The sequence below is a fragment of the Cebus imitator genome, unplaced genomic scaffold (genome assembly GCF_001604975.1).
Source record: "Cebus imitator isolate Cc_AM_T3 unplaced genomic scaffold, Cebus_imitator-1.0 Scaffold385, whole genome shotgun sequence".
Lineage (NCBI taxonomy): Eukaryota > Metazoa > Chordata > Mammalia > Primates > Cebidae > Cebus > Cebus imitator.
Window position 1 is genome coordinate 1,452,598 of NW_016107700.1, and position 24,208 is coordinate 1,476,805.

The 24,208-nt window shown below is 38.2% G+C and overlaps 1 protein-coding gene and 1 non-coding gene across 2 annotated transcripts in view; both read right to left on the reverse strand.

The window, feature by feature from the left end:
* RLF (RLF zinc finger) overlaps positions 1-24,208 on the reverse strand; it is a 79,748-nt gene that overhangs the window by 44,832 nt on the left and 10,708 nt on the right. Inside the window, exons 2-4 of the mRNA XM_017507952.2 lie at positions 8,333-8,487; positions 6,603-6,684; positions 1,295-1,427 (exon numbers count right to left, since the gene is read on the reverse strand). Coding sequence (XP_017363441.1) covers positions 1,295-1,427; positions 6,603-6,684; positions 8,333-8,487 — 370 coding nt within the window. The remainder of the gene's footprint in view (positions 1-1,294; positions 1,428-6,602; positions 6,685-8,332; positions 8,488-24,208) is intronic.
* On the reverse strand, positions 19,074-19,176 carry LOC119468147. Its single transcript, XR_005196787.1, has one exon. It is a non-coding gene; the product is annotated as a U6 spliceosomal RNA (small nuclear RNA).

Consider the following 24,208-nt stretch of genomic DNA (forward strand, 5'->3'; position numbering starts at 1 on the left):
TCTAACAGCTTTTATAAATAACAAAGGTGATATTTTAGCCCCCATCTACCTATATTTACAAAGGGATGCCATTTATTGAGGACCTCAACAGAAAACGGTAAACACCAATCTTTTTCTGTTTAACAGCTCTTTTCCTTATTCTTTTTTTCTTGGCAGTGCAACTAGTAAGTACTAGAATTACTAAGTGCCTTTATGCCCATCTTCTTACTACACAGAGAGGTCCAAACACCATGATACGGTAGTTGAATGGATAAGCTAACTGGGATTTTAAGGCGTCAACAACCAAATGGCTTGTTCTAAGACCTAATGATATCTCAAAAAGTGTAATAATTGTTCCAAAATCTGTTTTTATACCAAAAATGTACTTAACAGAGTGTAATCCTTTGAACTTTCCACTAACTTGATGCAAATGAAGTTACAATTGTTGTCTATATCAAACAAGATACTTTTGTGTGTCTAAAATGCAAATGTCAATTCAAATCCATATTTTTTCTGGTCTTCAACTGACAATTTTGCAAATAAAAAATTTCAGTCTGGGTAGGTATGGTGGTTGATGTCTGTAATCATAGCACTTTGGGAGGCTAAGGCAGGAGAATCTTTTGAGCCTAAGAGTTCAAGACCAGCCTAGGCAACATAGTGAAACCTCTCTATCTACAAAAAGCAGAAAAATTGTGCACGGTGGCGCATCCCTGTAATCCCAGTTACTTGTGAGGCTGAGGCAGGCGGATCGTTCGACCCTGAAAGGTAGAGGCTGCAGTAAGCCATGACTGTGCCACTCCAGCCTGGGTGGCAGAGTGGAACCTTGTTTCAAAACACAACAAAAACAATGGAAATTTCATTCTTTGCATTTCTCTATAAAACACTAAATTGCAATTATTTGGAAGTAATGAAATAAAAAATAAATTTTTTTCACAGCCCTTAGTTGTTGCAACCAATATAAACAGTACAAGCAAAGCTTTACCATACACCAAAGACTACAGCAGATTATTCATTTCTACCTCAGGAACTTTGTATGAACATTGTCACTCAACGCAAAATTTAAAAATGAGTGCAAAGGGACTTAAAACTATCTAAAAATCCTTAGCCAGTATGGGCTTGAAAAAAACAACTATCTGAAAATTCAAGAATCCTTACTTAAAACATTAAACGCTAGTAATTTTTACTACTCAAAATAAAAACAGAATGACTAGATATATACACACACAAAATTCCTAAAATTTTAACCCATAATCAATTCCAACTTTCTCAGAATTAAATCCTCATCCAATACAGTCAATAAAGTCTTAAGACTTACCTTCGTCTGTTTCTACTGGCTGTTGAGATAGAATTTTAAGAAGAACTGGGTTTTTCCACACCCCTTCCTTGGTAACATGAACCAGTATTTGCAGGTTATTATTCCCAAATTCCAATAATGCATCATGTGACTCCTACAACAAGAACAGCGTACCCAGAAAAAATTAAGTTAACAATATAAAAATTAGTTTTGCCTTTTCGACATATCTGAACATCTAGGAATTTAAACGACCTATACCTTGGATATACTAAAAATAAGTAAGCCAAAAAAAGACTATCCTCAAAGCCTTGTAAAATTCTGTTGCTGTCTTTTTAAAAAAAACTAGGATGGGGCTGGGCATAGTGGCTTATGCCTGTAATCCCACCACTTTGGGAGGCTGAGGTGGGTGGATCACCTGAGGTTATGAGTTCAAGACCAGCCTGGCCAACATGGTGAAACTCTTGTCTCTACTAAAAATACAAAAAATTAGCCAGGCATGGTGGTGCCCACCTATAGTTCCAGCTACTTGGGAGGTTGAGGCAGGAGAATCACTTGAGCCTAGGAGCTGGAGGTTGCAGTGAGCTGAGATTGTGCCACTGCACTCTAGCCTGGAGGACAGAGTAATACTCTGTCTCATAAAAAAAATAAAACTAGGATGTTTTCACTAAGTTAAAGAGTGCCTTTAAAATGTCTTCCTGAATTTCTCGCTGGTAAAATTATTACCACAATTCAACTTAAGTCCTTGCATTACTGTTGGATATTTGAAGTGCCCTACTATTAGGATCACTCATATTACTAGCAGACTCTGAAGACCTGACTGATAGCCCTTACAGAGGCTGATTTAATTATTTTTTGTTTTATTTTTGTTTTTTGAGACAGAGCTTTGCTCTTGTTGCCCAAGCTGGAGTACAATGACATGATCTCAGCTCACTGCAACCTGTACCTCCCAGGCTCAAGTGATTCTACTGTCTCAACCTCCTGAGTAGCTGGGATTATAGGAGCGTGCACCACCACACCCAGCTAATTTCTGTATTTTTAGTGGAGATGAGTTTTCACCATGTTGGCCAGGCTGCTCTTGAACTCCTGACCTCGGATGATATGCCTGCCTTGGCCTCCCAAAGTGTTGGTATTACACATGTGAGCCACCGCGCCTGTTGATTTAATTATTTTAAGGCTATCAGTGCCACTTCCTTTTAAAAAATTCTGCAGTATTCACACAAGCTGCCTATTCCTTCTAATAGGAACAACAGGAATACTACTTAGTGACATAAATAGTTATATAATTGTTTAAATTCATCTAAAAATTGCTATTTAAATGAGAGGTGGCTCTATATAAAATGTCCTGAAAGTCTAAGTTATTAGCTGTCATTCTATCTTCTCAGCAAACAAACAAAATGTATTTACTAACAGTTTGTTTATTAAAGTTCTTATATTCAAGGGTAAGGGAAAAGGAGTCAGAAACTTAATTCAGTATAAATGATTACGTATATGCCTCACTGTCCTCCATTACTAAGTGAGAATTATTGACTATGGTGAAGTTATTCCCATGTTCTAAAATTCTAGCTTGTTTCTCTTCTTTTAAACTGCTGAAATTCTCCAGGAACATAAGCTTCCATTTATGTCAACATTTCTTTGGAAAATATAAGCCACAAATGCTCACAGCTATAAGAATATAGTTTAGTAGATACTCAAGTGAAAACTACAAGATATAAAGTCTCCCCCATCCCTTAACTTTCATGTTAAAATATAACAGGCCTTTACTACGCATATACAGTAGCCCACACACCCACCCAATATGTTGCATTATATTTCTGCTGAGAAAGGACTTAAAATATGGAATTGATACAGAAAGCAATATTTCAAATTAGTAACTTACTAATAGCAATATTTAACAAATGGCTGCAATTTTCCTTTAACAGCTTGACCTATCCTCACGCTTCTTTCTCCTTAACTAAGAATGACTCGCATTTACTTTGGAGTGAGGAGAAAGAGTCCATGTGAAAAGTTAAAAATCTGTGGTATCTGGTTATCATGTTTATAGTCTCTAACCGACCTGTACCATTACACTTTAGCAGAAACTACCACCACCCACCATGATACGCAGCAACTGAAATAAAAACCACAGTTTGAGTTTCTTTTTAAAAGTTTTCAATTTTTTCATTTGTTAAAATTCAAACTACGGTTTACTAAGAATAAGAATGGTATGCAATCCTTTGTTACCAATCAACATCTAATATAGCAAAGTTATTTTTAAAAAATAACATTAAGTATAAGAAACTACAAAAAATATGGTGGCATTTCAAGAATAATTTTAAAACTTTGACTTATTTTTAGGGTGGAAATAGCCTAGCCCACTTCTTGAAGCCTACAATACAGAAATACTAGCACAAGATGCTCAGATGCTTTTTTTTTTTTTTTCCCTAAGACCACTCCCCACCGCTTTTCAAGATGTTCACTCTTGCACCATTTACAATAAATAGCAAGACACTGATCAATGAATGACAGAACCACAAAGCACAATTCTAGATAATCATCAAAACAGAAGATCTATATATACAATCTTAGATATATGTCCATGATAATTATTTAAAAAGCAAGTTGCAGAAAATAGGCTCTGATTTTTAATTAAAAAATCAATTATAGAGTGCACATTTTTATATCTATAGGAAAAAAAGTTTGGGTTACTCAGCTGAAAATAGTAATTGAGAAATATTCTACCTGTGGCCTGCTCTGATAAAAACTGTTCTCTTACCAAAAGTCTCCTCAAAACCATTTGCTGCCTTGTCCATTTATAAGAAAAATTAAGAGTTTTTTTTATCTTTTGGATTTCAACAGGGATTATGTCTTAACATTTATTCGTACCCCTACTACATTTATTTACTGAACGCATGTTAAAAAAAAAAATACATCCTACACATGATAAACCTGAAAAAACTTTCACAAGTGGAAAAAGAGGCAACTATTTTATTCAAGCAAGCTATCTAAGAATAAAGAAATATGAGATATTTCTCTCTAAAAAGGATAGGAGTTTGGTATCCCTAATCAAAAAACCTGAAATCCGAAATGTTCCCCAAATCCAAAACTTTCTAAGCATCAACATGATACTCAAAAGAAATGTTCATTGGAACATTTAGGATTTTCAGATTAGGGATTACATTATATCAAGTATAATGTAAATATTCCAAAATCTAAAATACTATCGAGCATTTCAGATATGGGATACTTGAACAGTATTAATGTAATAGTAATAGTCCTAATTAGGATTTGCCCTTCTAGAATGCCATATGCCAGAACAAAACTACTGGCAGGCTTCAGAATCCAGAGTGACAAAAATCAATGTGCTGTGCATGGGAGATGATTTTAGCAGCTGCATGGATACGTGAGATAATAGGACTACATTACAGGGATTTAAATAGCCAAGAACATGACAAAGAATCATCTTCTCACCAAAAAGAACATTATATCATTTCATTTTCGGTTACGTATTCCAAAGGAAAGAAAGGTCCAGATAATGAAGTATGTCTGTTAATATGGAAGTCTTTATTTGTGCCTACATGAAACAAGTCTAAGCTTCTATAGTCTGTGTCCTCAAGGAAGTAGTTAACAAAGTAAGCTCAGGGTTGGAAATCTGTGTGGGACTTTGACTAAACTAATTAACCTCTCTTCACCTGTCTCCCCATTTGTAAATGGAGATTCAAATAATCCCCATAAGGTTTGTAATTTGATTAGAAGATATAAAACAAGTAAAATGTAGTACAGAGCAGTGATTGGTACATAATTAGTGATCAATAAATGAATACCTGCATGCATTTATTTTTAGAGATGAGTCCTATTTTAGAGATGAGCTGTCACCCACACTAGAGTACAGTGGTATGATCATATCTCACTGCAGCCTCAAAATCTTGGGCTCAAGAGATTCTCTTGCCTCAGCCTCCTGAGTAGTTGGGACTATAGACATGTACCACCATGCCCAGCCTATTATTTATTATGTTTATTTTTTTAAACGTAGTTTTTCTGGCTAGGCATCATGGCTCACACCTGTAATCCCAGCACTTTGGGATGCCGAGGCGGGTGCATCATGAGAACTAGAGATTGAGACCATCCCAGCTAACACGGTGAAACCCCATCTCAACTAAAAACACAAATAATTAGCTGGGTATGGTGGCATGGACCTGTAGTCCCAGCTACTCGGGAGGCTGAGGCAGGAGAATCACTTGAACCTGGGAGGTAGAGGTTGCAGTGAGTAGAGATCGTGCCATTGCCCTCTAGCCTGGGTGACAGAGTGAGACTCCGTCTCAAAATAAAACTAAATTAAATTTTTAAAAGTAGTTTTTTTTATCCCCAACAATAAAAGGGATATCACTGGTTTGGCTGTGCTAGCACTACACTTGTTTTTTTCCTGTCCTATTCTCCCTCCCTAATTTGTCACTTTCTGATCTGCCTACCAAGGTAGGTTATAATCAAGCCAATGTGAGTGAGAGCCCAGGTGGTTCTCCTGTAAGTAAAATACACAAATAGAACAGATGATGACTATCTGAGAGACTTACAATGCTTGATACAATTCTTTTTTTTTTGAGACTGAGTTTCACTCCATCGCCTAGGCTGGAGTGCAATGGAGCAATCTCGGCTCGCTGAAACCTCCACCTCCTGGCTTCAAGTGATTCTCCTGCCTCAGCCTCCTGAGTAGCTGTGATTACAGGGACCTGCCACCACGCCTGACTAATTTTTGTATTTTTAGTAGAGATGAGGTTTCACCATGTTGGCCAGGCTGGCCTCGAACTCCTGACCTCAGGTGATCTGCCCGCCTTGGCCTCCCAAAGCGCTGGGATTATAGGCGTAAGACACCACGCCCAGCCTGGTACAATTCTTAAAGTGTTAGGAGGAAAAAGGTGAACCTTAGACGTAATGCAATAGTTTAGCCTTTTCAAAAAGATAGACCATGATTAAAGAAAAAAAGAAAAAAAAAGATGTAATGAAATAGTGTTTTGTATACTGACGGTTACCACATAAGTAAGTATACTACTAATGATGCAAATACTGTTACTTTATAATCATGTATGATTTTGACAGCTTTATGCTGTCTAAACTTTATTTTTGAAGAATGAAACTTTTTTGTTGATTTCTAAACTATATAGAGACAAAACCAAATGCAACAAACAAACCCATTTTTAATACATCCCCTTCATGTGAAGTGCCTTTTATCATTTCATGAACAATACCAATATATAATAAACTTGTTTTTGTCCTAAGGTTTCAGTTTTAGTTTGCTGGAAGTAATTAATTAGGTATCTCGGATACAGAAAATTTTTCTGAGTTAAAATCAACTCACCTGTAGAGACTGAAGGAATGGTACCCAGACTTCACATGGCAGTTCACTTTCAGACACTGAAAGCAGTAATTCAAAACAACTCCTATAATAAAAATGAGTAAGTATACAAAGGTGGTTACAGTAATAATTAAGTAGAGTATGACAGCAATACTAAAAATCTATTTTGCATTTGTTTAGACTGTTTTAAATGTTTTTACTCTTCAAAATTTTCTTCAGAGTTGCTATATTGACTGTTCGATTTTAAAAAGGAGGATAAAAAGACCACAAGGCTTTATATTTACATTGTTAGAATATAAGAATAAGAATTTACATTGTTAGAATACAAGGTAAAAATATAATAAGCCCTTTAGAAATCACATTCCAAGCAGTTTTGTTTATTTGGGTGTGAAGAGGCACCCATATGGGAACAATTCTAATTCCAGCAGACAAAAATGGGAGCTTATACTATTGTCAATTCAGCTCATAAAATGATAAATATATGTAACTGTTATCTATAAGTTTCTATCACTTGCAGAGGAAGCAGGAAGTCTGGCAAAGTCATTTCTTTACCTCTAGAAAACCAAGCAAGAAAGAGTTTCCTTTTTCTATTACCCAGAAGACACAGAAAAGAAATTAACAGGAATTTTTTTAAAAAAAGAAATGCATAACTTGAATAATGATCAACTCAAAATACCAATGAATCAACACCTTTCTAAAACCCTGCAGAATAATACTTTACCCCTTAGGGATTATAATAGGGAAAACAGAAACTAGGACTTGGTAGAAAGAAAAATAGGATCATAAAACCAGGAATGCTGGTCTTCCATAAAGGGATGGTTTTAGAGGTTTTCTGGCCTTTGGAGAACAGGAAGGAAAACAGGTGAGGCTACAAAAAATAAATAAATAAACCATCTAGACTAGAAGTTATCTCACTAAACAATCTGTGAGTTGAACAAGGTGATGCCCCGCTAAAACGGAATAGCTGTTATATCTTTTCAATTAGCAGATGAAATTACAATAAAGGTGTAATTTTGTCTGCTACTTTGCAGCTAAATATTAAAACAGCTAAATAGTATTTTTTTTTTTTTTTTTTTTTTTTTTTCTTTCCTTTCTTTCTCTCTCTTTCTCTTTTTCTTTCTTTCTTCTTCTTCTTTTTTTTTTTGAGACAGTCTCATTTCATCACCCAGGCTGGAGTGCAGTGGTGCAATCTTGGCTTGCTGCAACCTCTGCCTCCCAGGTTCAAGTGATTCTCATGCCTCAGCCTCTTCCCAAAGTGGTGGGATTATAGGCATATGCCACTGCATCCAGCCTAAATCAACGGTCCCTTTCTTAGAAGGGTAATCTTATATTGCATCCCGATATTTTTTCTAATAAAATTATTCTGAGTTCAAATATTATCAAATTACAGAATTTCATGCTGTTTTTGCCAAGATGTTCTTCAAAGACCACCAGTTTCCAGGTATTCTGTCATTTAAATCAATCTATACCTAAGGGACAGAAATATATCATTTTCAGTTTCCAAGCCTGAATAGGAAAAGAGACTCTAGAGGCAAGTTAAAGATGATGTTGCTTGGCTGGAACTTCACTTGGACTGTATCTCCTGGGAACTTGAGTATCAAGGAAATTTCATTCAATGGTATGACTCTAATGGTGCTTTGAAGATAAATGTGATGCCACTGTAAAGAGAAATCAGGCAAACAATATGACCAATGGTACTCAATTTTAAGAGTGATTTAAGTTCTTAAACTTACAGTACTAATCTGCCAAGCACTAAGAGGACATCTTCACATTCAGTAGTTAAGTATGGACGTGCACTGGCAAAGCTTTGAATGGCAAGTCGATATACCTCCAGAAGATACACAATATGTTCTGACGCATTCTTGTTGCTTGCATATTGCAATAAGGTCTACAAAATAAAATAAAAAATTATTTACAAATAAAAATAATGAAACAGATCGTCTTTGTCCTCAAATGCATCACGTAGCTCTCCCATTTTTTTCTAATGGATGCATATACCTTTTATTTGCCTTTTAAGGCTCTGGTTTGTTCAGAAGATTCTATTTTCATCACTTAATGAATTATTTCTGCTGAGTTAAAGGAAAGGCAGAACTACTCTTGATGTCAGAATAATTCTAGGAGTAGAGGCATAAAATGCCTAGAGTTGTTCTCATTATAGGTCTGGAGTTACCATCTCTAAAATTCAATAATGAGTTTTCAACCATGTGCCAAGCACTGGGTACATAAAAGTAAGACTATGATCTCTGCGTTCTACAACAAGAGACGAATTACTTCTGAGTATGACTCTCAGCTCTACAGCTCCATAAAATCCTTTTTGTTGTTGTTGTTGTTGTTTCTGGACACATGGAATTAATTAGGTTTCCAAAGGTTAATTTATGCAAATTTGTAAAAGGTTAGTGTTATATTTATATTTTTATACTGGCCATGTATGCTTAACAAAATATACATTTATTTTTTTATAAAGTTTATGAAAAAAATTAACATATAGGCCAAATGCCAGTTTACTGGGTTACAATGATGGGGAGAGTCCTATTACCACCTATTCCTCATACTGTGGCACCTGAGAAGTTATCTGGTGAGTATGGAATCTAAACCAAAAGAAAATGAAACCACAATAAAGCCTGATAAATTATATGTGTCCTATCACTAGAAATTTGTTCAAATGATGGTGGAAAACTGGCTTATGTTCTCCCCAGGATGTTGAAAAATCACTGCCAAATTCATGTTTGGGGACTCTCCTTCTGGGTTCCATGGAGTTTTCTCTCTTGTTCATATATTTCTTTCTTCTCACAGCTGATTAGGTTTTGCCTAAGCTTAACTGGTGTTTCTAGTTAAGACCTTAATTATGTATTATAGTCTAACATAAGCAGGATACAGCCATTTTCTCCCTGGAATACTCATACTGTCTGACTGGGCTAGGGAGTTCCTAATAGGCTTTTGGTTGGGGATGCTTCTATAGGCAAGTCTTATTTTCAGAAGGTAGTTTTAACTTGAGTTAAGATACATCTTATCTGAATTCATTACCCCAAAATAATCTCTTCAAAGATTGCTAACTTCTTGTCTTTGATTTTTCTGCCTAAAGAACTACAAATAGTTAGAATAGCAGCGCAGGATTCTGCTGGATTTTCTGCACTTTAGTTTTCACATGAATGTTTCCTGTATGAGTTCTGATAACTGTTAGCATCATCTTGATTACTTTAAAATTAAAAAAAAAAAAAAATCTTACAAGGAAATATACCACAGACCATTATACCATATACAGTAAAAGTTATCTTAACTAATATATTGCATTATCTGATCTTTGCATACCTGAATCATTATAGTCAGTTGAGCTGTTTTTAGTATACCCACCTACTCAATTAAGTGTCTTGCTACTTGGTCACAGTCACTTTAGAAAAATGGGCTTCTGTAATTTCAAAAGAGCATCATGTCACCACTTAACTAAATCCGTAATTTTAATAAAATGAAAAAACTGAGTAAGGTTGTAAAACTGACCCCTAAGCAATCCTGCTTCCCAGCTCAATTAGCAGAGAGAGATGCAGAATAGATGTCTGTTATTGTTTTTTTTTTTTTTTGAGAAGGAGTTTTGCTCGTTACCCAGGCTGGAGTGCAATGGCGCGCTCACCGCAACCTCCGCCTCCTGGGTTCAGGCAATTCTCCTGCCTCAGCCTCCTGAGTAGCTGGGATTACAGGCATGTGCCACCATGCCCAGCTAATTTTTTGTATTTTTAGTAGAGACAGGGTTTCACCATGTTGACCAGGATGGTCTCGATCTCTTGACCTCGTGATCCACCTGCCTCGGCCTCCCAAAGTGCTGGGATTACAGGCTTGAGCCACCGCACCCGGCCTAGATGTCTGTTAAATAAATAAGATTTCACCTAATCTCCCTTAAGAAATTTATTAAAATCTGTTACAAAAAAATTCTAGTTTAGGTCAGTAAGTTACTTATTGTCTGCACTGGCTAATCTAAGAACCGGGGCGTTTCAAAAATTTCTATTTAGTGCCAGATTTTATGTTCCTTAAAGTCAGACATTATGTCTTATCAATCTTTATAGGCCTACCACTCCTCTACCCACTTCCACACCCACAGGACATTCTCAAGTCTCACTAAATGTCTGCTGAATATGTTCACCACTTTACTCATTTGACAAATATTTTTCAATAGATTATCACACATAAAGTGCTAGATGCGGGGGATAGGGGAGACATGGGGCCTATCCTCACAGAGCTTTCAGAATGAGTCAATACAACATGATGGCTGAAACCACACATGCAAATTAACCAACTGCTAACTAAAGTATGCAAAGAGAAGGACCTCCTGCATACAGATGGGGTTAGCTTTTCCACAATCCACCTGCTCACTTAGAATGCTCTTGCTACCAATCTAATAGCTTCTGACAGACATTCCACTAAGGCTTCCACAAGTTACACAAATTTCAAAGATTCAATACTCTGTGGAACTTCCAGTTTGCTCTATACTAATTTGCACTTTTTATATTCCTAAATCTTTACCCCCTCACGTATTGGTCAAATTAAGTAGTGAGATTTCTTAACACACCCAATATAAGCATACTCTGGGCATGTGAAGAATTGCTGGAATAATCAATCATCTTCATTATCACTTTTTTTTTTTTTTTTTTGGAGACAGTCTCACTCTATAACCTCTGGTTGATTCTCCCACTTCAGCCTCCCAAGTAGCTGGGACTACAGGTGTGAACCACTGTGGGTGGCCAGGTGTGTGTTTGTTTGTTTTTTTTAAAAGGAGTCTTACCCTGTTGACCAGGTTGGGGTGAAGTGGTGCAATCTCGGCTTACTGCAACCTTCACCTCCCAGGTTCAAGTGGACCCTCCCACTTCAGGCTCCCCAGTAGCTGGGATCACAACTGTGTGCCACCAGACCTGGCTAATTTTTCTGTTTTGAGTATTTTTTTTTTTAATGCAAGATTAGGTTGAAAGGATTACAGCCATCCTGTTATTTGGAATGGCTGTAATCCTTTCAACTTAATCTTGCATTAAAAAAACCTGGACCAGGTGAGGTGGTTCACACCTGTAATCCCAGCACTCTGGGAGGCCGAATAGGGCAGATCACTTGAGGTTAGGAGTTCAAGACCACCCTGGCCAACACGCTGAAACCCCATCTCTACTAAAAACACAAAAAATTAGCCAAACATGGTGGCGCATGCCTGTAATCCCAGCTACTTGGTAGGCTGAGACTGGAGAATTGCTTGAACCTGGCTAGAATTCAGTGGTTCGATCACAGCTCGCTGTAACCTCAACCTCCTAGGCTCAAGTGATCCTCTCTCCCACCCACCTCAGCCTCCTGCATAGCTAGGACTGGAGATGTGCATCACCATGCCCAGCCAATTAAAAAAAATTTTTGTAGGGACAGGGTCTTTTTGTTGCCCAGTCTGGTCTCAAATACCTGGGCCTCAAGTGATCCTCCCACCGTGGCCTCTCAAAGTGCTGGGATTATAGGTGTGAGCCACTGTACCCAGCCATGGTCTCTTATTTCTCTTTAGGAACTTAACTCACAACCAAAGAGAAAAGGGGCAATAAATGATAAAGATGATCTCCTCAGGTTCATTCTACAGACACCAAATTAATGGACTCTTTCTTTTGTTTCAGTAAACTCACTTTATCCACAAATACCTACTATTATAGCAGCACTGTGCTGGGAAGTAAGGATGGAGACTCTATTCCTTCAAAGGCTATATATACTAAGGGGTCAAATATATATGTAAAAAACTAGCCCACTTAGGCACCATATTTGACTATTGTAAACATTCTTATTGAGGAGCTCTCATTCACATCCCAAGCAGATTACCCTCAGATTACTCTCTCAAGTCCTTGCTAGCTATATACCTCAACTGCCTATATTACATATTTCCATCTGGATGTCCTATTCAAATCTCAAACTCAGCATGTCCAAAACCAAACATCTTCCCAGCAAATATGCTCTTCCTCCTATGTTCCATCTGCCTCCTTTCAGGAGCCAGAGCTAAAAAACTATCTTTGAAACCACCACACCAAAGTTTGTTGATTCTATCTCAGAAATATCTTTGTCTCCTGTCTCTATGCTTTATCTCTGTAACCACTGACCTAAAATAGGCCCCCAATGTCCCTCATCTAGACTGCTACAATGGTTCACTTCTCTAGGCTAAATAACCTCCAGTTCTGTATATGTGTCATAATCACAATATGTCTGTACATTAAAAAAATTAATGTCCAAGGGGAAAATGACTTCAAGACATTGACTAAAATTCTTATGTGGTTAGCATTACGGTAGTAATAGAAATATGAGGAATTTTTGTTATCGTCATATTTTTCTAAACTTCTCAAGTTTCTTTAATAAGCATGACTACATTTTCAAAAGAAAAAAAAATCTCCCCTCACCCTCAATTCCATCTATGTTTGTCACTACATGGTTTCAAGGAGCTTAGTAGCACCCTGATTATTCTTTCAAACTATCAAGAAAGGAGAATTTCTTTCAGGATGGTCACATTTAATGCAAAGAATACATTTCAATTTAAATTTCACATTAGGACTAACTTTCCTAATGAAATAATGGTAGTTATATTTACTGAGCACACAGTATGGGTTAGGCACTTCCTAAGAGCTTCACAGGCCACTAAACTTATTTAATATGCACAGCTCCATAAGCTAGGTGATTTATTATCAGCCCATTTTAAAAATGAGGATCCGCCGGGCGCGGTGGCTCAAGCCTGTAATCCCAGCACTTTGGGAGGCCGAGGCGGGTGGATCACGAGGTCAAGAGATCGAGACCATCCTGGTCAACATGGTGAAACCCCGTCTCTACTAANAGAGATGGAGTCTTGCTCTGTTGCCCAGGCTGGAGTGCAGTGGCGCCACCTCAGTTCCCTGCAACCTCCACCTCCCAGGTTCAAGAGATTCTCCTGCCTCACTCTCCCAAGTAGCTAGGACTACAGGTACAAGCCACCACACCCTGCTAATTTTTGTATTTTTAGTAGAGATGGGGTTTCACCATATTGGCCAGGTTGGTCTCAAACTGGTCAGAAGACTTAAAAAGACATTTTTCCAAGGAAGATATACAAATGGACAATATGCACATGAAAAGATGTGAAGCACCACTAATTAGGGAAATGTAAATCAAAACCACAATGAGATATGCCTTCACACCCATTAGGATGATTATTATCTAAAATAAAAGAGGTCAGGCACAGTGGCTCACACCTGTAATCCCAGCACTTTGGAAGCCAAGATGGGTGAATCACTTGCGGTCAGGAGTTCGAGACCAGCCTGGCCAACATGGTGAAACCCCACCTCTACTGAAAAAAATACAAAAATTAGCAGGGCATGGTGGCGCATGCCTGTAGTTCCAGCTACTGGGCAGGCTGAGGCAGGAAAATCACTTGAACCCAGGAGGCAGAGGTTGCAATGAGCCAAGATCACACCATCGCACTTCAGCCTGGGTAACAAGAGTGAAACTCCGTCTCAAAAAAAAAAAATAAATAAAAAATAAAAAATAAAAAAATAAAAATGAGGATCCACTGTCAAGTTGTCTTTTGGGGAATTTTTTTTTTTTTTTAATGAGGAAACATGAGACATTGTGTTATTTGGCCAAAGTCATCCAATAGGTAAATGTTGGATTCAGGATTTGAACTAGAGCCATCTGGCTCCTCAGCCCACACTTAATCACCATGCTTTCTTTATGCCTTTTCACAATTCAACTATTTTAAGTGTGCTTTTAAATTCTGCCCCCTCACCCGCAGCATCAGCTTTAATATTTTGCAGCAAGTTATGTCATGGTCATCATCTGGCCTTCTTCCAGAGTCTACAATATTTAACTTCCATTCTAAAGTGACTGCTTCTGGGGAATGTTTTCCAGCAATGGCACTGACAGATATCCCGTACTTCAGAATGGCGGTGGGTCACACAAAACTGACAAAATATAGCTAGTGTTTATTTTTAAAGCTGTATGTGCTATGGCAATAGGAAGTTACATGTTTTCTAATAGAGAGGGGTTTGAATTATTTCAAAGTTTGCACATAAAGCAAGAAACCTTGACTCAAATTTCTCAACATGTGAAATTCCCAGAATTACACATTTCAGTAAAATGTCACTGCACTACAAGAGGTACACTTCCAGGAGAGGGCAGCACTTGAGATGGATCTCTGAAGCATTAACAAAAGTGAGAAAACAGTAGGACTCCAAAGAGAGAACTTGAAAAAAACTCAGAAAAGATGAATAGACAACTAGATGACTACAACAGATGGGAGTAAATAGTGAAGAGACTTAAATGTCAGTAATGAGGAAGCACCTCTTGATGGAGGTTTCCCATCAAGAGACTAAGCTGAGGGTGAGATGAAATGAAATGGGGAGAGAACAGCTGGCTGCTTACAACGAGAAAGTTAAGTGGCTAAATTAAACCACCTAAATCGTTAACATATGCTGTCACTATGCTCCTGCCTCATTTTCTATATTGGTTATCAGTGGTTTTTCAAGGCCAGAAATATGACTAACTTATTACTCTATTTATCTAAAGGTTTTTCACCCATCCTGATTAAATTTCACTGGATTCAGTCCATCAATCTCAGCCTACTACGATTATTTTTAGATACTGATTCTGCCACTAGATTTAACTCTGCTTTCTAGTTTCATTTCATCTTCATTTTTAAAAAATGCCTTTTGCCGTTTTGTCATAAAAGTAACATAACATTGTTAAATATATATGTAAAACCAAAAATTTAATAACCATAATACCACCACCCAGAAACAGACCACTATTAACAGGCAATACATTAAGCTTGAGGGCTTTTTTAATGCCTAAACCGAACATTTTAATAGAATCATGCTCTATATCTTTCCATTTATTGTGAAGTTTTCTTCAATGTCAGTATTTTTATGGCTGCCCAACTTTGTGTGAATATAATTTATTACCCAATTATTTATTTATAGACATAATGGCTTCTAACTTTGCACTATTATATATAATATTAAGATGAGCACCCCATAACACTAAAATGAGCACTCCTATATCTAACTTTTCCCATGTATCCATGACAATTTTCTTAGAAAAATGTCCTATAAATGCAATTGCTGGGTGCATAATTTTTAAGGCTTTACATAGTGTCAAATTCTGCTCCAGGACATTTGTTCCAACGGACATTCTTATTATTGGTGTTAGAGAGTGACAGACTGAGGAACGGTAATAATTATTAGACATTATAATTTTAATATAATTTTTGAGGATCAGCTTAATAGAAGAAATACAATAGTTTGTTTATTCAATTTACATTCTTTTCATCACTGTTGCAGTTCAATAAAATTTTTCATATATTCCTTTAATGATCTAATCTTAAAACCTAACTACTACAGTTATCCATACAGACCAATTGAATCTACTAGAAAAACCAAGAAATAAATCCTTGTATATGTGATCAAATGAAAATGATTTTCACCTACGGTGCCAAGACCATTCAATGGGAAAAAGACAGCCTTTTCTTTCCTTTTTTTTTTTTTTTTTTGAGAGATGGAGTCTTGCTCTGTTGCCCAGGCTGGAGTGCAGTGGCGCCACCTCAGTTCCCTGCAACCTCCACCTCCCAGGTTCAAGAGATTCTCCTGCCTCACTCTCCCAAGTAGCTAGGACTACAGGTACAAGCCACCACACCCTGCTAATTTTTGTATTTTTAGTAGAGATGGGGTTTCACCATATTGGCCAGGTTGGTCTCAAACTGGTCAGAAGACTTAAAAAGACATTTTTCCAAGGAAGATATACAAATGGACAATATGCACATGAAAAGATGTGAAGCACCACTAATTAGGGAAATGTAAATCAAAACCACAATGAGATATGCCTTCACACCCATTAGGATGATTATTATCTAAAATAAAAGAGGTCAGGCACAGTGGCTCACACCTGTAATCCCAGCACTTTGGAAGCCAAGATGGGTGAATCACTTGCGGTCAGGAGTTCGAGACCAGCCTGGCCAACATGGTGAAACCCCACCTCTACTGAAAAAAATACAAAAATTAGCAGGGCATGGTGGCGCATGCCTGTAGTTCCAGCTACTGGGCAGGCTGAGGCAGGAAAATCACTTGAACCCAGGAGGCAGAGGTTGCAATGAGCCAAGATCACACCATCGCACTTCAGCCTGGGTGACAGAGCAATACCCTGTCTCCAAAAAAAAAAAAAGGAAAAGAACAAGCATCATCAATGGTGTGGAGAAACAGAACCCCTGTGCATTGCTGGTAGATATGTAAAACAGTTCAGTGGTTTGGAAAACGGTATGGTGTTTCCTCCAAAACTTAAACAGAAATACCATACAATCCAACAATTTCCATTTCTTGGTACATATCCCAAAGAAGTGACAGCAGGATCTTGAACAGATTATTTGTACACCTGTGTTCATAGCAGCATTATTTACAATACTCAAAAGGTGAAAGAAACCCAAGTGTCCATGAACAGATAAATGAACAAAAGTAGTATATCCATAAAATGGAATATTATTCAGTCTTAAAGGGGAAGAAAACTCTGACACATGATTCAACATGAATATATCTTGAGGATACTATGTTAAGTGAAAAATGGCAGTAACAGCAAGACAAATACTGTACAATTTCACTTATATGGGGTACCTAGGAATAGTCAAATTAATAGAGACAGATGGTAGAATGACAGTGCCACAACGTAAAGAAAAAAGGGAATGGGCAGTTAGTATTTAATGGGTACATAGTTTCACTTTGGGAAGATGACAAAGTTCTAGAGATGGATGGATGAATGGAGTTGATGGTTGCACAACAATGGGAATGTACTTTATGCCACTAAATTGTAGACTCTGAAATGGTTAAGGTTACAAATTCTGCTATTATACTTTACCACAATAAAAGTAAAAAAAAAAAAAAAAAAGAGTAGAGTTAATTTTAAGTCTTGAGGTTTTAGATTAGAAATTTTCAAGAAACTGAAGTGGATAAGCATGCAAAAGGATGACGCAGGGAGGGGGAAGGATAAATTCAAACTACCCTCCATTTCTGCACTAGCTAGCCATTATTATTAAAAGGACTGATTTACAATACTTCTTAAGTCTGGAGATTTTAAAGCTCAAGCTTTAACATGCTAGGTAAAAGTATTACAATTCTGAGGTAGTTGAGTAACAGAGGGAAATAACAGGCATCGTGGCTACAGTTTCAAATCTCTGCCCCATCAATTAATTACCAGATAACCACTCTGGGTTTCATTTTCTGAAATCAGTCAACTGAAATTGACTATCCATTTTGTACTGGTATTCTACAAAACAGCTCTTTTAAATATGGTGGTAAAGGCTGGGTGCAGTGGCTCACACCTGTAATCCTACCACTTTGGGAGGCTGAGGGGAGTAGATCACCCAAGGACAGAAGTTTGAGACCAGCCTGGCCAGCATGGCGGAACCCTGTCTCTATTAAAATTCCAAAAATTAGCCGGCATGGTGGCACAGGCCTGTAGTCCCAGCTACTCAGAAAGCTGAGGAAAGGTAATCGCTTGAACCCAGGATTTGGAGGCTGCAGTGAGCTGAGATCAAGCCAATTCACTCCAGCCTGGGCAGCAGGGCGGGACTCCATCTCAAAAAAAAAAAAAAAAAAAAATGGTGGTTAAGCTGGATGCCAGTGACTTATGCCAGTAATCCCAGCATTTTGGGAGGCCAAAGCAGGAGGACTGCTTGAGCTCAGGAGTTTGAGACCAGCCTGGGCAATATATCAAGACCTCATCTCTGGGAAGAAAAACAAACAAAAACAACAACAAAAAAACCATAGCAAGATCCCATCTCTACAAATAATAATAATAATAATGATAATAAAAACAAAAACAGTTTGGGGTTCAAACTATTTTTTCAAAATGGTGGTAAAGTACATATAAAATTTGCCATCTGAACCATTTTTAAGTATACATTTCTGTGGTATTAAGTATTCAGACTGTTGTGCTACCACTTGAATATCTACCCACAGAACTTCTGTCATCTTATGAAGCTGAAACTCTGAAATCATTAAAAAATAACCCCCCGTTCTCCAGCCCTTGGCAACCACTATTCTGTTTTGTGTCTCTTATGTGCAATATAGCTTTCATAGTATTATATTTTGTTTGAAAATGCAACATAGGAGTGTGGTATTGGCATAAGAATAGACAAATAGATCAATGAAACAGAACAAAATCCAAAATGAGACTCACATGTATGGCTAATTCTCATAAGGCACAAAGGTAATTCAGTTGAGAAAGGATAGCTTTTTTCAACAAATGGTGCTGCAATTTTTTAAAAATATCACTCATATATATGGCTATAGATATATCTATATAAGATTATTATATTTCTATCTATAGCTAAATATATATGAGTGTTTTCATTTTTATTTTTTGTGCGCCAAAGATTTTTTTTTTTAATTTTCTTTCTGAGCCAAAGATTTATCTGTTCATTTCTTGCATTTGAAGTACTCTTCAATGATCTCCTTGGCCTGAGACTCCCTGAAAAATATAGAATGCTTCAAGAATTTGCATGTCATCCTTACACAGGGGCCATCCTAACCTTCTCTGTATTGTTCCAATTTTAGTGTATGTGCTGCTGAAGCAAGCATGAGTGATTTTTTTTAAAAGTTCTTTAGATATACCTGTATCTATATCTAAAAAACTTTCCATCCATCCCTCACACCATATATACAAATTAACTCCAAATGAATCATAGGCCTAAATGTAAAACCTAAAACTATACAATCTCCAGAAGAAAACATAGCAGAACAACTTTGTGGTATTGGATTAGACAGATTTTTTTAGATATAACAGGAAAAGCACAATCTACAAAAGAAAAAGTTAATAAACTGAAGTTTATTAAGATTAAGAATTTAGAAATACACTGTTAAGGCTGAGTGCGGTAGCTCACGCCTATAATCCCAGTACTTTGGGAGGCCAAAGCAGGCAGATCACTTGAGTTTACAAGTTCGAGACCAGCCTGGCCAACATGGCGAAACCCCATCTCACCTGAAAATACAATAGCCGTGTGTGGTGGTGGGTGCCTGTTCCCAGCTATTCAGGAGTTTGAGGCAGAACTGCTTGAACCTGGGAGGCAGAGGTTGCAGTAAGCCAAGATCACACTACTGCCCTTTAGCCTAGACTACAAAATGAGACTCCGTCTCAAAATAAATAAATAAATAAATAAATAAAATTTCAAAAATAAATAAATAAAAAAGAAAGAAATACGCTATTAAGAGAATAATAAAGAGAAGGCACAACCTAGGGAGAAAATCTTTGCAAAGCATGTATCAGAAACACAAACACAACACCGTGTCTCAAAGCTCAACAATAAGAAAACAATTATTTTTTAATAACAAAGATTTGGACACTTCATCTAAGATATAAGGATGCCAAACAAGCATATGAAAAGATGTGTGACAAAAGTCATTAGGGTCAGGCTCAGTGGCTCACACCTGTAACCCCAGCATTTTGGGAGGCCAAGGCAGGAGGATTGTTTGAGACCAGCAGTTCGAGACCAACCTGGACAACACAACGAAATCCCACCTCTAAAAAACATACAAAAAAATTAGCCAGGTGTGGTGATGCAACACTATGGTCCCAGCAATTCAGGAGGCTGTGGTGGGAGAATCACCTAAGCCTGGGAGGCAGAGGCTGCAGTGAGCCAAGATCACACCACTGCAGCCTGGGTGACAGAGTGAGACCCTGTCTCAAAATTTTAAAAAGTCATTAGGGAAATGCAAATTAGAATCACAATGATCTAACAGTGATTTTAGAGTGGTTAAAATGAAAAAAAAATACTGGCCACACCAAGCGTTGGTAAGGAGGTAGAAAACTAGAACTCTCATACACTGTTGATGTGAATGTAAAATAATACAACTACTCTAGAAAACCTGTCAGGTGACCCAGTCATTCCACCTAGGTATTTACCCAAAAGAAAAGAAAAAGCATTTGTCCACACAAAGACTTACACACAAAATGTCCATAGTAGCTTGATTTGTAGTAGCCAAAAACTAGAAACAATCCAAATGTCTATCAATAGGTAAATAAACAAATCATGATACATCCATACAATAAATACTCATCAATAAGAGACTATATGATTATAGCATTCATATAAAATTATTAAAAATGCAATCTAATTTATAGAGACAGCAAATCAGTAGTTGAGTGGGGATAGAAGGGTATGTATACAAGAGGAGGATAAGAAAGGGAATGCAAAGCAGTAGGAAGAAACTTCTAGGGATGGTGGATATCATCATAATCTTGATGGTTTCATGGATATTAAGATATGCTAAAGCTCACCAAATTGTACATTTTTTCTTTTTTTGAGACGGGGTCTTGTTCTGTTGCCCAGGATGGAGTGCAGTGTTGCAATCTTGGCTCACTCCAACCTTAGCTTCCCAGGATCAAGAAATCCTCCTGCCTCAGCCTCCCGAGTAGAATGAGAATTTTCTTTTTGAGTCGAAGTCTCACTCTGTTGCCCAGGCTTGAGTGCAACAGCACAATCTTAGCTCACTGCAACCTCCACCTCCCGGGTTCAAGCAATTCTCCTGCCTCAGCCTCCAGAGTAGCTGGGATTACAGGTACCCATCACCACGCCCAGATGATTTTTGTATTTTTAGTAGAGACAGGATTTCACCATATTGGCCAGGCTGGTCTCTTGGCCAGGCTTGTCTCGAATTCCTGACCTCGTGATCCGCCTGCCTCGGCCTCCCAAAGTGCTAGGATTACAGGCATGAGCCACCATGCCCGGCCAGAATGAGAATTTTAAGTGAAATCTTCTAAATTCAAATCTACATATATGTTCTCCATTTCACAAGACAATAAAAGACAAGATTGATCCAGATGTGATGTTTAATCCACATTTACTGTTAGAACTTTATGGGATCATCTGCTTTAGATTTAACTTTTTTTTCCCCTCAGGACAGTCTTGGTTCTCCTGCTCAGGCTGGAATGCAGTGGCACAAACAAAGCTCACTGTAACTTCAAACTCTTCAGTTCAAGGGATTTCCTGCCTCAGCCTCCCAAATAGCTAGGACTCCAGGTTCCCACCACAATGCCCAACTAACTTTTTAAAAGTTTATATAGAGACAAGGTCTAAATACGTTGCCCAGTCTTGGTCCTGAACTACTGGCTTCAAGAGCTCTTCTCACCTTGGCCTCCCAAAGCACTGGGATTACAGGTATGAGCCACTGTGCTTCGTCCCTTGGTTTAACATTTTCATTGACAAAGTCCTTTAAAGGCTGAAATAGGGCTGGGCGCAGTGGCTCACGCCTGTAATCCCAGCACTTGGGAGGCCGAGGCGGGTAGATCACAAGGTCAGGAGTTCAAGACCAGCCTGACCAACATGGTGAAACCCCGTCTCTATTAAAAAAAAAAAAAAAAAATGAAACCAAGATTTCACTACAAAGGAAAAACCCAAATAAAGACAGCGAGCATAACTAATGCAAATACTTTCAGTTCTAATCAGTAGTCTTCACTGGGATGGGCATTTATCCTAGAGGGGCAAATGATAATCCATCAGGTAGCAGGAATATAATATTAATACATATATTCAAATGAGTTTTTTAAAATCTCACCCCCTTTATGTATTTCTGTGTCTGTTTTATACAATATATAGGTATGGTACAAATAAAACATATTTGTAACAAGATATTAATTTATTTTGATAAGAATATATAAGACAAATGTTTGGAGATGACTTAGAAAATAAATCTCTAGCAGCCGCCGAGTGCAGTGGCTCACACCTGTAATCCCAGCACTTTGGGAGGCCGAGGCAGGCAGATCACCTGAGGTCAGGAGTTCGAGACCAGCCTGGCCAACATGGCGAAACCCTGTCTATACTAAAGTACAAAAATTAGCCAGGCACAGTGGCAAGCGCCTGTAATCCCAGCTATTCAGGAGAGTGAGGCAGGAGAATCACTTGAACCAGGGAGGTGGAGGTTGCAGTGAGCTGAGATCGCACCACTGCACTCCTGCCTGGGTGACAAAAAAACAAAAAAATCTTTAGCAAACATTTTTCAATAGAATTATATAATTTTGGAGCAGAATCAAACCTTAAAGAGTATCTCATTTAGACAGCAATATAAGGCCCCTTGCAAATAACAAGATGACATGCCCCAAGGTCATGCATCCATTTGGTTACTGTATTTGAAAACATAAAGGTCACAATATTGATTGATTAACAGACTGACTGACTGACTGACGGAGTCTTGCTCTGTTGCCACGTTGGAGTGCAGTGGCCCGATTTCAGCTCACTGCAACCTCCACCTCCTGGGTTCGCATGATTCTCCTGCCTCAGCTTCCCGAGTAGCTGGGACTACAGGCATGTGCCACCATGACATGACCAGCTAATTTTTTTTGTATTTTTAGTAGAGACAGGGTTTCACCATGTTGGCTAGGATGGTCTCAATCTCCTGACCTCGTGATCTGCTCACCTCAGCCTCCCAAAGTGCCGGGATTACAGGCATAAGCCACCTCAGCCGGCCCTATTTATTTCTTTTTTTGAGACGGAGTCTCACTTTGTCGCTTAGGCTGGAGTGCAGTGGTGCGATCTCAGCTCACTGTAACCTCTGCCACCTGGGTTCAAGCCATTCTCCTGCCTCGGCATCCCGAGTAGCTGTTATTACAGGTGTTGCCAACTGCGCCTGGCTAGTTTTTGTAGTTTTGGTAGAAATGGGGTTTCACCACCTTGGCCAGGCTGGTCTTGACTCCTGACCTAGTGATCCACCCACCTCAGCCTCCCACAGTGCTGTTACTGCAGGCATGAGCCACTGCACCCAGCCAGATCACAATATTTTTTAAAGTTAGCTAATGGAAAGCACTGTGGTCTTTCTAGTTATTCAGCTATGATTTAGTCTTCCAGAGTCTAAAAGCATTGATTATAAGAGATCAACAAATGATCAATAAATGACTACACTGACAAACCTCTCACAGAGCCACAATCAATCACAAAAGTGTATCACACATTCCAATGGCTTCAGGTTAGGCTATAGCTCTAACTGTAATTCTTTGGACATGTTCTGCTTCATGAGAACCTGAAAGACAGCTGAAATCTCAAGATTACATGATCAGTCTGGCACCGTGGCACTCACCTGTAATTCCAGCACTTTGGAAGGCCAAGGTGGGTGGATCATTTGAGGCCAGAAGTTTGAGACCAGCCTGGACAACATAGCAAAACCCCGTCTCTACTAAAAATACAAAGAATTAGCTGGGTGTGGTGGTGCACGCCTGTAATCTCAGCTACTCGGGAGACTGAGGCATGAAAATCTCTTGAATCTGGCATTTCCCCTCTGGGGTCTCTTTCCACACTCTCTTGTGAAAGCTGTCTCTCTTCCTCTCCTTCTTCTCTTTCTCTACCTAAACAAATCACTTTCTGCAAACACACACACACCAAAAAAAAGAAAATCTCTTGAATCCAAGAAGCAGGGGTTGCAGTGAGCAAAGATTGTGACACTGCACTCTAACCTAAGCGGCAGAGTGAGACTCCGTCTCAAAAAAAAAAAAAGGGAGGGGCAATTTATTCTCTTTTCCTCTTTGATTCATCTACTTGTAAATCTTGTTTTAAGTTTCTAGAATGAGCATCCACTAGTTTTGAGTCACGAAAACTAAAATGTTTACGTTTGTTTCATTAC